General features: G+C 50.1%; 1 protein-coding gene across 2 annotated transcripts in view; it reads right to left on the bottom strand.

The window, feature by feature from the left end:
• The window catches only part of LOC141072498 (uncharacterized), a 40,038-nt gene extending 29,903 nt beyond the window's left edge, over positions 1–10,135 (bottom strand). For both annotated transcript variants that reach the window (XM_073559772.1, XM_073559773.1), the window contains exon 1: positions 10,100–10,135. In XM_073559772.1, the coding sequence (XP_073415873.1) occupies positions 10,100–10,120 (21 nt within the window). In that variant the 5' untranslated portion in view covers positions 10,121–10,135. The remainder of the gene's footprint in view (positions 1–10,099) is intronic.
• Between the last annotated feature and the right edge of the window lie 4,269 nt (positions 10,136–14,404).

The raw sequence follows: 14,404 nt of genomic DNA, 5'->3' as shown, positions 1-14,404 counted from the left end.
CACAAAGAAGTTTGAGGCTTTTAGAAAAGATTTTTTGCTTCCACAAACACAACGGACAGAAATGATCTGATCCCAAAGTCTCCATGTACAGTGATTTATGGGGATTATTTCTGGCCTTAGTCTTTCCTATATTACAAGAAAAACTCCAGAAAAAGCCGATACTAAAATGTTTAAAATTAATTTGCAAAGGATCATTCAGTTGAGTGCAAAGTTATTTTATTATTCACTCTGGTCTGCGTAACCTACTTGTGCACCTTGTGGTTGTGCCACGCTATATTTGACACAGGGCCAGAGGCAGCATCCAATAAGTTACCTTATAATGCCCCATACACATTACACTAAAGCTCCATGAAAGCACTGATTTCGGGGGGTCTGACCGACCATATCATGTATTTGGGGGACTCCAGACAGATGATGTCAGGGCAGAGAAGGATCCGGCATCCTGAATTTCAGAGGATAATCCGTTTGCTCTTCCTGTAGATAATCCTCCTCTAGAGGAGTCTGGAGGCGACTCTCTCATACAGACCACAGGAAAGCTGGAATATTTGTGTGTATGGGGGAGTCGGGAGAGATCGCCGTCTGTCAAATGACCGTTCAGCCAACTCTGATCTCATGTGTATGGGGCCGTTAGTATTACACTGACAGGCAGTGATGATACACGGCACTACAGTAGTACAGGGCATCACCGGAGCCATCAGAGGCTTGTATGTTGTATGATCGCACTGATCAGAGGGGTTTAAAAAAGGTTTAAAGTGGAAAAAAATCACAGTTTCAGCAACAAGAAATATCCATCACTATATGGAAAGCAGAGTCACTGCACAATGTTAGTTACGTCACGTCCATAACTACTTTATTATACTCTATTATCCTGTACACAGTGGAGTAGATAGAAATCACAGATCCCACAGCAATAGCTGGAATTGGGCCCTCCAACGCAAAGAAAAAAAAAATCTCTCTATCTATATACACTGTTCAAAAAAATAAAGGGAACACTTAAACAACAGAATATAACTCCAAGTAAATCAAACTTCTGTGAAATCAAACTGTCCACTTAGGAAGCAACACTGACTGACAATCAATTTCACATGCTGTTGTGCAAATGGAATAGACAACAGATGGAAATTATTGGCAATTATCAAGACACCCTCAATAAAGGAGTGGTTCTGCAGGTGGGGACCACAGACCATATCTCAGTACCAATGCTTTCTGGCTGATGTTTTGGTCACTTTTGAATGTTGGTTGTGCTTTCATACTCGTGGTAGCATGAGACGGACTCTATAACCCACACAAGTGGCTCAGGTAGTGCAGCTCATCCAGGATGGCACATCAATGCGAGCTGTGACAAGAAAGTTTGCTGTGTCTGTCAGCATAGTGTCCAGAGGCTGGAGGCACTACCAGGAGACAGGCCAGTACACCAGGAGATGTGGAGGGGGCCGTATGAGGGCAACAACCCAGCAGCAGGACCTCTACCTCTGCCTTTGTGGAAGGAGGAACAGGAGGAGCACTGCCAGAGCCCTGCAAAATGATCTTCAGCAGGCGACAAATGTTCATGTGTCTGCACAAACGGTTAGAAACCGACTCCATGAGGATGGTCTGAGGGCCCGACGTCCACAGATGGGGGTTGTACTCACAGTTCAACACCGTACAGGACGCTTGGCATTTGGCACAGAACACCAAGATTGGGAAATTCACCACTGGCGCCCTGTGCTCTTCACAGATGGAAGCAGGTTCACACTGAGCACATGTGACATACGTGACAGAGTCTGGAGACGCCGTGGAGAGCGATCTGCTGCCTGCAACATCCTTCAGCATGACCGGTTTGGCAGTGGTCAGTAATGGTGTGGGGTGGCATTTCTTTGGAGGCCGCACGATGTTGGGCTGTGAGCACAACCCCCATGGAGACACAATTGTGCCTTTACCTGGAGATAAATTCCCAGTGGGGGCAATTTCCAAAATGCAATAACTTAAGTGGGGAATTCAGCTCTTTTCGCACTTAAGGGATCTGTATATGGAGTCTACAAACTACAGTGGGGGAATAAGGATTTGTTACGCGGCCAATTTTGGGGCTAAAGTCACATTTTTGTTAGGAAAAAAGTAGAATTGTCATTTTTTCCTTCCACATTGCTTAAATTCCTGTCACACTGTCCAAATTCAGATATTGTCCTGTCAGAAAGGAGAATACAGGGAGCGAAAGGGTTAATAGGACTCACAGGAGGAACCGGCCCAGAAAGCAGAAGATCCAGGAGTGTCCGCCACATATATGACTGCTCTGTGCACAGGACCTGTGATGAGGTCACAGGAGGGGAGGAGTCAGGGGTCACATGATCAGGGGCCTCAGTGTGTGCAGGACTCAGTGTGCTGGAGCGCTCCCGATAATCAGCTGCGTGTGTCGCGCTGTGTGATAGTCACAGCACCTGCATGGAGGGCGACACATGCAGCTGATTATCGGGAACGCTCCAGGGATCCGGGGTCCCGATGCAGCTATTCGGTAAGTGATATTAGCCAATAACAACTTCTCCGACGATATTCGCTCATCTCTAGTAATAACAGCTCAAAGAAACTCACCAAACTTTTCATTAAGTTTAATAGCGAGACCCTAATAAATATTGAGCACCAGCGGGATGAAGCATTGACAGTGGCATGTAAAAGTGTGGGCGCCCCGGGTCAAAATGACCGTTATTGTGAGCAGTAGTAAGATGAAGATGAAATGATCTCTAAAAGGCCGAACCTCTAAGATGACACATGGCCTTTGTATTTTAGGCAAAAATAATAATTATAAAATATATATATAGAGAGACATATTTTACAATTTCATAAATGCAAAAAAGAAAAAGGGGCGATGCAAAACTATGGGCACCCTTGGAGATTTGTGCACTGAGATAATTTTGACCAAGATTTCACAACTCAATTAGCTTGTTAGGGTTATGGTGAGATCACATGGTGACCAGGAGCTACAGTCTGAGGAAAGGGCTAAAAAGCCTTCACTACACCCCTGTACAGCTGTATAATGAGGCCCAGGCTTTATAGTGAAGGGACAGGAGTGAGGGCCTGTGCCCAGGAGCTACAGTCTGAGGAAAGGGCTAAAAAGCCTTCACTAGATCCCTGTACAGCTGTATAATGAGGCCCAGGCTTTATAGTGAAGGGACAGGAGTGAGGGCCTGTGCATAGGAACTATAGTCTGAGGAAAGGGCTAAAAAGCCTTCACTAGACCCCTGTGCAGCTGTATAATGAGGCCCAGGCTTTATAGTGAAGGGACAGGAGTGAGGGCCTGTGCCCAGGAGCTACAGTCTGAGGAAAGGGCTAAAAAGCCTTCACTAGACCCCTGTACAGCTGTATAATGAGACTCAGGCTTTATAGTGAAGGGACAGGAGTGAGGGCCTGTTCCCAGGAGCTACAGTCTAAGGAAAGGGCTAAAAAGCCTTCACTAGACCCCTGTACAGCTGTATAATGAGACCCAGGCTTTATAGTGAAGGGACAGGAGTGAGGGTTTGTGCCGAGGAGCTACAGTCTGAGGAAAGGGCTAAAAAGCCTTCACTAGACCCCTGTACAGCTGTATAATGAGGCCCAGGCTTTATAGTGAAGGGACAGGAGTGAGGGTCTGTGCCCAGGAGCTACAGTCTGAGGAAAGGGCAAAAAAGCCTTCACTAGATCCCTGTACAGCTGTATAATGAGGCCCAGGCTTTATAGTGAAGGGACAGGAGTGAGGGCCTGTGCCCAGGAGCTACAGTCTGAGGAAAGGGCTAAAAAGCCTTCACTAGACCCCTGTACAGCTGTATAATGAGACTCAGGCTTTATAGTGAAGGGACAGGAGTGAGGGCCTGTTCCCAGGAGCTACAGTCTGAGGAAAGGGCTAAAAAGCTTTCACTAGACACCTGTACAGCTGTATAATGAGGCCCAGGCTTTATAGTGAAGGGACAGGAGTGAGGGCCTGTTCCCAGGAGCTACAGTCTGAGGAAAGGGCTAAAAAGCCTTCACTAGACCCCGTTACAGCTGTAAAATGAGACCCAGGCTTTATAGTGAAGGGACAGGAGTGAGGGCCTGTTCCCAGGAGCTACAGTCTAAGGAAAGGGCTAAAAAGCCTTCACTAGACCCCTGTACAGCTGTATAATGAGACCCAGGCTTTATAGTGAAGGGACAGGAGTGAGGGTTTGTGCCGAGGAGCTACAGTCTGAGGAAAGGGCTAAAAAGCCTTCACTAGACCCCTGTACAGCTGTATAATGAGGCCCAGGCTTTATAGTGAAGGGACAGGAGTGAGGGTCTGTGCCCAGGAGCTACAGTCTGAGAAAAGGGCTAAAAAGCCTTCACTAGATCACTGTACAGCTGTATAATGAGGCCCAGGCTTTATAGTGAAGGGACAGGAGTGAGGGCCTGTTCCCAGGAGCTACAGTCTGAGGAAAGGGCTAAAAAGCCTTCACTAGACCCCTGCACAGCTGCATAATGAGACCCAGGCTTTATAGTGAAGGGACAGGATTGAGGGCCTGATCCCAAGAGCTACAGACTGAGGAAAGGGCTAAAAAGCCTTCACTAGATCCCTGTACAGCTGCATAATGAGGCCTAGGCTTTATAGTGAAAGGACAGGAGTGAAGGCCTGTTCCCAGGAGCTACAGTCTGAGGAAAGGGCTAAAAAGCCTTCACTAGACCCCTGTGCAGCTGTATAATGAGGCCCAGGCTTTATAGTGAAGGGACAGGAGTGAGGGCCTGTGCCCAGGAGCTACAGTCTGAGGAAAGGGCTAAAAAGCCTTCAATAGACCCCTGTACAGCTGTATAATGAGGCCCAGGCTTTATAGTGAAGGGACAGGAGTGAGGGCCTGATCCCAGGAGCTACAGTCTGAGGAAAGGGCTAAAAAGCCTTCACTAGACCCCTGTGCAGCTGTATAATGAGGCCCAGGCTTTATAGTGAAGGGACAGGAGTGAGGGCCTGTGCCCAGGAGCTAGTCTGAGGAAAGGGCTAAAAAGCCTTCACTAGACCCCTGTACAGCTGTATAATGAGACTCAGGCTTTATAGTGAAGGGACAGGAGTGAGGGCCTGTTCTCAGGAGCTACAGTCTGAGGAAAGGGCTGAAAAGCCTTCACTAGACCCCTGTAAAGCTGTATAATGAAGCCAAGGCTTTATAGTGAAAGGCCAGGAGTGAGGGTCTGTTCCCAGGAGCTACAGTCTGAGGAAAGAGCTAAAAAGTCTTCACTAGACCCCTGTACAGCTGTATAATGAGGCCCAGGCTTTATAGTGAAGGGACAGGAGTGAGAGCCTGTGCCCAGGAGCTACAGTCTGAGGAAAGGGCTAAAAAGCCTTCACTAGACCACTGTACAGCTGTATAATGAGGCCCAGGGTTTATAGTGAAGGGACAGGAGTGAGGGCCTGTGCCCAGGAGCTACAGTCTGAGGAAAGGGCTAAAAAGCCTTCACTAGACCCCTGTACAGCTGTATAATGAGGCCCAGGCTTTATAGTGAAGGGACAGGAGTGAGGGCCTGTGCCCAGGAGCTACAGTCTGAGGAAAGGGCTAAAAAGCCTTCACTAGACCCCTGTACAGCTGTATAATGAGGCCCAGGCTTTATAGTGAAGGGACAGGAGTGAGGGCCTGTGCCCAGGAGCTACAGTCTGAGGAAAGGGCTAAAAAGCCTTCACTAGACCCCTGTACAGCTGTATAATGAGGGACAGGCTTTATAGTGAAAGGACAGGAGTGAGGACCTGTTCCCAGGAGCTACAGTCTGAGGAAAGGGCTAAAAAGCCTTCATTAGACCCCTGTACAGCTGTATAATGAGGCCCAGGCTTTATAGTGAAAGGACAGGAGTGAGGGCCTGATCCCAGGAGCTACAGTCTGAGGAAAGGGCTAAAAAGCCTTCATTAGACCCCTGTACAGCTGTATAATGAGGCCCAGGCTTTATAGTGAAGGGACAGGAGTGAGGGCCTGTGCCAAGGAGCTACAGTCTGAGGAAAGGGCTAAAAAGCCTTCATTAGACCCATGTACAGCTGTATAATGAGGCAGAGGCTTTATAGTGAAAGGACAGGAGTGAGGGTCTGATCCCAGGAGCTACAGTCTGAGGAAAGGGCTAAAAAGCCTTCACTAGACCCCTGTGCAGCTGTATAATGAGGCCCAGGCTTTATAGTGAAGGGACAGGAGTGAGGGCCTGTGCCCAGGAGCTACAGTCTGAGGAAAGAGCTAAAAAGCCTTCAATAGACCCCTGTATAGCTGTATAATGAGGCCCAGGCTTTATAGTGAAGGGACAGGAGTAAGGGCCTGATCCCAGGAGCTACAGTCTGAGGAAAGGGCTAAAAAGCCTTCACTAGACCCCTGTGCAGCTGTATAATGAGGCCCAGGCTTTATAGTGAAGGGACAGGAGTGAGGGCCTGTGCCCAGGAGCTAGTCTGAGGAAAGGGCTAAAAAGCCTTCACTAGACCCCTGTACAGCTGTATAATGAGACTCAGGCTTTATAGTGAAGGGACAGGAGTGAGGGCCTGTTCTCAGGAGCTACAGTCTGAGGAAAGGGCTAAAAAGCCTTCACTAGACCCCTGTACAGCTGTATAATGAAGCCAAGGCTTTATAGTGAAAGGCCAGGAGTGAGGGTCTGTTCCCAGGAGCTACAGTCTGAGGAAAGAGCTAAAAAGTCTTCACTAGACCCCTGTACAGCTGTATAATGAGCCCCAGGCTTTCTAGTGAAGGGACAGGAGTGAGGGCCTGTGCCCAGGAGCTACAGTCTGAGGAAAGGGCTAAAAAGCCTTCACTAGACCCCTGTACAGCTGTATAATGAGGCCCAGGCTTTATAGTGAAGGGACAGGAGTGAGGGCCTGTGCCCAGGAGCTACAGTCTGAGGAAAGCGCTAAAAAGCCTTCACTAGACCCCTGTACAGCTGTATAATGAGGCCCAGGCTTTATAGTGAAAGGACAGGAGTGAGGGCCTGTTACCAGGAGCTACAGTCTGAGGAAAGCGCTAAAAAGCCTTCATTAGACCCCTGTACAGCTGTATAATGAGGCCCAGGCTTTATAGTGAAGGGACAGGAGTGAGGGCCTGATCCCAGGAGCTACAGTCTGAGGAAAGGGCTAAAAAGCCTTCACTAGACCCCTGTACAGCTGTATAATGAGGCCCAGGATTTATAGTGAAGGGACAGAAGAGAGGGCATGTGCCCAGGAGCTACAGTCTGAGGAAAGGGCTAAAAAGCCTTCATTAGACCCCTGTACAGCTGTATAATGAGGCTCAGGCTTTATAGTGAAAGGACAGGAGTGAGGGCCTGTTCCCAGGAGCTACAGACTGAGGAAATGGCTAAAAAGCCTTCACTAGACCCCTGTACAGCTGTATAATGAGGCCCAGGCTTTATAGTGAAGGGACAGGAGTGAGGGCCTGATCCCAGGAGCTACAGTCTGAGGAAAGGTCAAACAAGCCTTCACTAGATCCCTGTGCAGTTGTATAATGAGGCCCAGGCTTTATAGTGAAGGGACAGGAGTGAGGGCCTGTGCCCAGGAGCTACAGACTGAGGAAAGGGCTAAAAAGCCTTCACTAGGCCCCTGTACAGCTGTATAATGAGGCCCAGGCTTTATAGTGAAGGGACAGGAGTGAGGGCCTGTTCCCAGGAGCTACAGACCGAGGAAAGGGATAAAAAGCCTTCACTAGACCCCTGTACAGCTGTATAATGAGACCCAGGCTTTATACAGAAGGGACAGGAATGAGGGCCTGTTCCCAGGAGCTACAGTCTGAGGAAAGTGCTAAAAAGCCTTCACTAGACCCCTGTACAGCTGTATAATGAGGCCCAGGCTTTATAGTGAAGGGACAGGAGTGAGGGCCTGTTCCCAGGAGCTACAGTCTGAGGAAAGAGCTAAAAAGCCTTCACTAGACCCCTGTACAGCTGTATAATGAGGCCCAGGCTTTATAGTGAAGGGACAGGAGTGAGGGCCTGTGCCCAGGAGCTACAGACTGAGGAAAGGGCTAAAAAGCTTGCACTAGACCCCTGTACAGCTGTATAACGAGGCCCAGGCTTTATAGTGAAGGGACAGGAGTGAGGGCCTGTACCCAGGAGCTAAAGTCTGAGGAAAGAGCTAAAAAGCCGTCACTAGACCCCTGTACAGCTGAATAATGAGGCCCAGGCTTTATAGTGAAGGGACAGGAGTGAGGGTCTGTTCCCAGGAGCTACAGTCTGAGGAAAGGGCTAAAAAGCCTTCACTAGACCCCTGTACAGTTGTATAATGAGACCCAGGCTTTATAGTGAAGGGACAGGAGTGAGGGCCTGTGCCCAGGAGCTACAGTCTGAGGAAAGAGCTAAAAAGCCTTCACTAGACCCCTGTACAGCTGTATAATGAGGCCCAGGCTTTATAGTGAAGGGACAGGAGTGAGGGTCTGTTCCCAGGAGCTACAGTCTGAGGAAAGGGCTAAAAGCCTTCACTAGACCCCTGTACAGCTGTATAATGAGGCCCAGGCTTTATAGTGAAGGGACAGGAGTGAGGGCCTGTACCCAGGAGCTACAGTCTGAGGAAAGGGCAAAAAAGCCTTCACTAGACACCTGTACAGCTGTATAATGAGGCCCAGGCTTTATAGTGAAGGGACAGGAGTGAGGGTCTGTTCCCAGGAGCTACAGTCTGAGGAAAGGGCTGAAAAGCCTTCACTAGACCCCTGCACAGCTGTATAATGAGGCCCAGGCTTTATAGTGAAGGGACAGGAGTGAGGGCCTGTGCCCAGGAGCTACAGTCTGAGGAAAGGGCTAAAAAGCCTTCACTAGACCTCTGTACAGCTGTATAATGAGGCCCAGGCTTTATAGTGAATGGTCAGGAGTGAGGGCCTGTTCCCAGGAGTTACAGACCGAGGAAAGGGCTAAAAAGCCTTCACTAGACCCCTGTACAGCTGTATAATGAGACCCAGGCTTTATACAGAAGGGACGGGAGTGAGGGCCTGTTCCCAGGAGCTACAGTCTGAGGAAAGGGCTAAAAAGCCTTCACTAGACCCCTGTACAGCTGTATAATGAGGCCCAGGCTTTAGTGAAGGGACAGGAGTGAGGGTCTGTTCCCAGGAGCTACAGTCTGAGGAAAGGGCTAAAAGCCTTCACTAGACCCCTGTACAGCTGTATAATGAGGCCCAGGCTTCATAGTGAAGGGACAGGAGTGAGGGTCTGTTCCCAGGAGCTACAGTCTGAGGAAAGGGATAAAAGCCTTCACTAGACCCCTGTACAGCTGTATAATGAGGCCCAGGCTTTATAGTGAAGGGATAGGAGTGAGGGCCTGTACCGAGGAGCTACAGTCTGAGGAAAGGGATAAAAAGCCTTCACTAGACACCTGTACAGCTGTATAATGAGGCCCAGGCTTTATAGTGAAGGGACAGGAGTGAGGGTCTGTTCCCAGGAGTTACAGACCGAGGAAAGGGCTAAAAAGCCTTCACTAGACCCCTGTACAGCTGTATAATGAGACCCAGGATTTATAGTGAAGGGTCAGGAGTGAGGGACAGTTCCCAGGAGCTACAGTCTGAGGAAAGGGCTAAAAAGCCTTCAATAGACCCCTGCACAGCTGTATAATGAGGCCCAGGCTTTATAGTGAGGGGACAGGAGTGAGGGCCTGATCCCAGGAGCTACAGTCTCGGGAAAGGGCTAAAAAGCCTTCACTAGACCCCTGTACAGCTGTATAATGAGGCCCAGGCTTTATAGTGAGGGTCTGATCCCAGGAGCTACAGTCTCGGGAAAGGGCTAAAAAGCCTTCACTAGACCCCTGTACAGCTGTATAATGAGGCCCAGGCTTTATACAGAAGGGACAGGAGTGAGGGCTTGTTCCCAGGAGCTACAGACCGAGGAAAGGGCTAAAAAGCCTTCACTAGACCCCTGTACAGCTGTATAATGAGGCCCAGGCTTTATAGTGAAGGGACAGGAGTGAGGGCCTGTGCCCTGGAGCTACAGTCTGAGAAAAGGGCTAAAAAGCCTTCACTAGACCCCTGTACAGCTGTATAATGAGGCCCAGGCTTTATAGTGAAGGGACAGGAGTGAGGGCCTGTGCCCAGGAGCTACAGTCTGAGGAAAGAGCTAAAAAGCATTCACTAGACCCCTGTACAGCTGTATAATGAGGCCCATGCTTTATAGTGAAGGGAGAAAAGTGGAGAAAGGAGCCAGAAGAGCCGGACTGCCCATCACTAACCTGCAGAGCCGCACTCCACATATATGGCTGCTCTGTGCGCACAGGACCTGTGATGTGGTCACAGGAGGGGAGGAGTCAGGGGTCACATGATCAGGGGCCTCAGTGTGTGCAGGACTCTGCTGTGCTGGTTGTCATGGTGCTGGATGAGGGGAAGTTTCTGTGTGGGGTCAGGAGGGGGTTTACAGGGTGGATGTAGCAGAGCCGCGTGTGTACGAGGTGTACGGAGCGGAGCCATGTGTGTACGAGGTGTACGGAGCGGAGCCGTGTGTGTACGAGGTGTACGGAGCGGAGCCGTGTGTGTACGAGGTGTACGGAGCGGAGCCGTGTGTATACAAGGTGTACGGAGCGGAGCCGTGTGTGTACGAGGTGTACGGAGCGGAGCCGTGTGTATACGAGGTGTACGGAGAGGAGCCGTGTGTGTACGAGGTGTACGGAGCGGAGCCGTGTGTGTACGAGGTGTACGGAGCGGAGCCGTGTGTGTACTAGGTGTACGGAGCGGAGCCGTGTGTGTACGAGGTGTACGGAGCGGAGCCGTGTGTGTACGAGGTGTACAGAGCGGAGCCGTGTGTATAGGAGGTGTACGGAGAGGAGCCATGTGTGTACGAGGTGTACGGAGAGGAGCCGTGTGTGTACGAGGTGTACGGAGCGGAGCCGTGTGTGTACGAGGTGTACGGAGCGGAGCCGTGTGTGTACGAGGTGTACGGAGCGGAGCCGTGTGTGTACGAGGTGTACGGAGCGGAGCCGTGTGTATACGAGGTGTACGGAGAGGAGCCGTGTGTACGAGGTGTACGGAGCAGAGCCCTGTGTGTACGAGGTGTACGGAGCGGAGCCGTGTGTGTACAAGGTGTACAGAGCGGAGCCGTGTGTGTACGAGGTGTACGGAGCGGAGCCGCATGTGTAAGAGGTGTACGGAGCGGAGCCGTGTGTGTAAGAGGTGTACGGAGCGGAGCCGTGTGTGTACGAGGTGTACGGAGCGGAGCCGTGTGTGTAAGAGGTGTACGGAGCGGAGCCGTGTGTGTACGAGGTGTACGGAGCGGAGCCGTGTGTATACGGAGCGGAGCCGCGTGTGTATGAGGTGTACGGAGCGGAGCCGTGTGTGTATGAGGTGTACGGAGAGGAGCCGTGTGTACGAGGTGTACGGAGCGGAGCCCTGTGTGTACGAGGTGTATGGAGCGGAGCCGTGTGTGTACAAGGTGTACGGAGCGGAGCCGTGTGTGTGCAAGGTGTACGGAGCGGAGCCGTGTGTGTACGAGGTGTACGGAGCGGAGCCGCATGTGTAAGAGGAGTAAGGAGCGGAGCCGCGTGTGTACGAGGTGTACGGAGCGGAGCCGCGTGTGTACGAGGTGTACGGAGCGGAGCCGCGTGTGTACGAGGTGTACGGAGCGGAGCCGCGTGTGTACGAGGTGTACGGAGCGGAGCCGCGTGTGTACGGAGCGGAGCCGCGTGTGTACGAGGTGTACGGAGCGGAGCCGCGTGTGTACGAGGTGTACGGAGACGAGCCGCGTGTGTACGAGGTGTACGGAGACGAGCCGCGTGTGTACGAGGTGTACGGAGACGAGCCGCGTGTGTACGAGGTGTACGGAGACGAGCCGCGTGTGTACGACGTGTACGGAGACGAGCCGCGTGTGTACGAGGTGTACGGAGACGAGCCGCGTGTGTACGAGGTGTACGGAGACGAGCCGCGTGTGTACGAGGTGTACGGAGCCGAGCCGCGTGTGTACGAGGTGTACGGAGCGGAGCCGCGTGTGTACGAGGTGTACGGAGCCGAGCCGCGTGTGTACGAGGTGTACGGAGCCGAGCCGCGTGTGTACGAGGTGTACGGAGCCGAGCCACGTGTGTACGAGGTGTACTGAGCCGAGCCTTGTGTGTACGAGGTGTACGGAGCAGAGCCACGTGTGTACGAGGTATACGGAGCGGAGCCGCATGTGTACAGTACGAGGTGTACGAAGCGGAGCCGCATGTGATCGCCGTGTTCACAATTGTGCATGTCACATTTGTGTTTTTAATCCGTTTTTTTCCTTGCTTTGCATGGTTTGGGAGACCCCACCCCTCTCTTGTGTTACGTGCACATAAGAGCTGTCTCAGACCACAAGCCCATACTAGGGAGTGGCCTGTCTGAATCCTGTTCATATTAGACACTGTTCACATGTTCAGGTTTTTAATACATTAGATAGGGACTGCTTCAATAGGAGTTACTGTTGTGAGCTCATTTTCTCATTCACCTTTGATGTCCAATGAACTCCCTCTGCTGGTGAAAGGAGGTGGTGAAACTGATTTGGATGGGAGAAACCTGTCACCTGAACAGGGGGATTGCGATTGGACATCTGGAATCTCTGAGTGGATATAAGGCAGCCGACGCCCTGTAGGGTTGCTGGTGATTTCTCCGCTCTGAGCTCTGGCCTCCAGTTCAGTTCCTGTCTTCTAAAGCTAAGTTTTGCTCTGTTATTGTTCCATGAGATTTTGTCTGATTTGCTTAGTTTTGTGTTCTGCCAGCCCCGGCTGGGGCTCTGCTGAATTTCCATTTTTGTCCCTGATCGGTTAAATCTCTTTTGCTCTGTCTTCAGAATATATCGGAGTGCTGACATAGGGATTTTGAAGTCTAGTGACTTCAGGGCCGTTTTTCCCATCAGACGTGTTGGGACATTTTTGGTAGGGTTTTTTCTGTCCTGTCCTATCTAGTTAGTTGGGCCCCATCGTTTGCTCTGCCTGTCTTTCTATCTGTGTTTGTGTTTTCATCTGTTTTCACCGACAATACATGTTGGGGGCTGTCTATTGCTTTGGGGTCTGCTCTGGGGCAGTTTAGATTTCCCCTTTCTTTCTTTAGGCTTATTTAATTCTCCGGCTGTGAAGAGGCGTCTAGGACCACCATAGGATCGCTCCATGGCTACTGTTAGTTGTGAATAGGATCAGGGGTCTGCAATCCGCTAGCTACCAACCTCTCTGGTTTTCTGGACTTAGCTTGCATTTTTGTTTTTTCCTCCTCTGGTGACTCAAAATAACAGAATCACCAGCCATACCGCAGATTCTAGGGTACTCAATAGCAGGAAAGAATTGTAAAAAAAAAAAAAATAAAAGTCAGAATTGTTTTTTTTTTCTAATGTATATTTTTTTCTCTGGGGCCGTAGGAGGAATTTTTTCTTAATGGAGATTAAGCAATTGTCTGATCGTGTGGAGCAGCTCGCTGCTGAAGTGCGGGGAATTTCCGCCTATCTTGCTCATTCACATGCTGCTGAACCAAAGATCCCTACTCCTGATGTGTTTTTTGGGGATCGGTCTAAATTTTTGAAATTTAAGAATAATTGTAAATTATTTCTTGCCTTGAAGCCTAGCTCATCGGGGAGCTCTGTGCAGCAGGTTAAAATTGTCATATCTTTGCTGCGCGGCGATCCCCAGGATTGGATGTTTTCTTTGACACCTGATGATCCTATTCTAACTAATGTGGATGCATTTTTTCAAGCCTTGGGGTTGTTGTATGATGAACCTAATGCTATTGATCAAGCTGAAAAAGTCCTGTTGGGATTGAGCCAGGGTCAGGATTCTGCAGTTGTACTGTCAAAAATTCTGAAAGTGGGCGGTCCTTACTACCTGGAATGATGGTGCCTTGGCAGCTCTCTTTCGGAAGGGTTTGTCAGAAACCGTAAAAGATACTATGGTGGGATTTCCTGTTCCCTCAGGTCTTGATGATTCTATGTCATTAGCCATTCAGGTTGATCGGCGTTTACGTGAACGTAAAATTACACGAGAAATGTTGCCACCTGTTGAACAAATGTGTGAACCTATGCAATGTGATAGAGTTTTGTCTAGGGCGCAACGTCAGGAGTTCAGAAGGCGTAATAAGCTGTGTTTTTTCTGTGGAGATGCCTCTCATAATATTTCTGTCTGCCCTAAATGAGAGAAACGTTTTGCACACACATTTGCTGTGGGTGGTGTACAACCTAAGTTTCTTCTGGCAATTACTCTGATCTGCTCCCTGTCCACATTTTCCGCCAAGGCTTTTGTGGATTCAGGAGCGGTTCTGAACCTGATGGACTTGGATTTTGCTAAACGTTGTGGGTTTCCTATGACACCTCTACGGACGCCTATCCCTTTGAGGGGTATTGATGCTACTCCTTTGTCGAAGAATAAACCTCAGTTTTGGACCCAGGTGGTAATGCGGGTCGCCCCAGACCATCAAGAAAATTGCAGATTTTTGGTGTTGCATAATTTGCATGATACCATTGTTCTGGGATTTCCCTGGTTGCAAATCCATAATCCAGTTTTGGATTGGAAATCTGTGTCTGTGGTGAGTTGGGGTTGTCGGTGTGC

This window comes from Dendrobates tinctorius, unplaced genomic scaffold (genome assembly GCF_039654945.1).
Source record: "Dendrobates tinctorius isolate UK_male_01 unplaced genomic scaffold, ASM3965494v1 ptg000274l, whole genome shotgun sequence".
NCBI lineage: Eukaryota > Metazoa > Chordata > Amphibia > Anura > Dendrobatidae > Dendrobates > Dendrobates tinctorius.
Note: the sequence above shows the minus strand (reverse complement) of the source record. Positions and strands in the feature narration are given on the sequence as shown.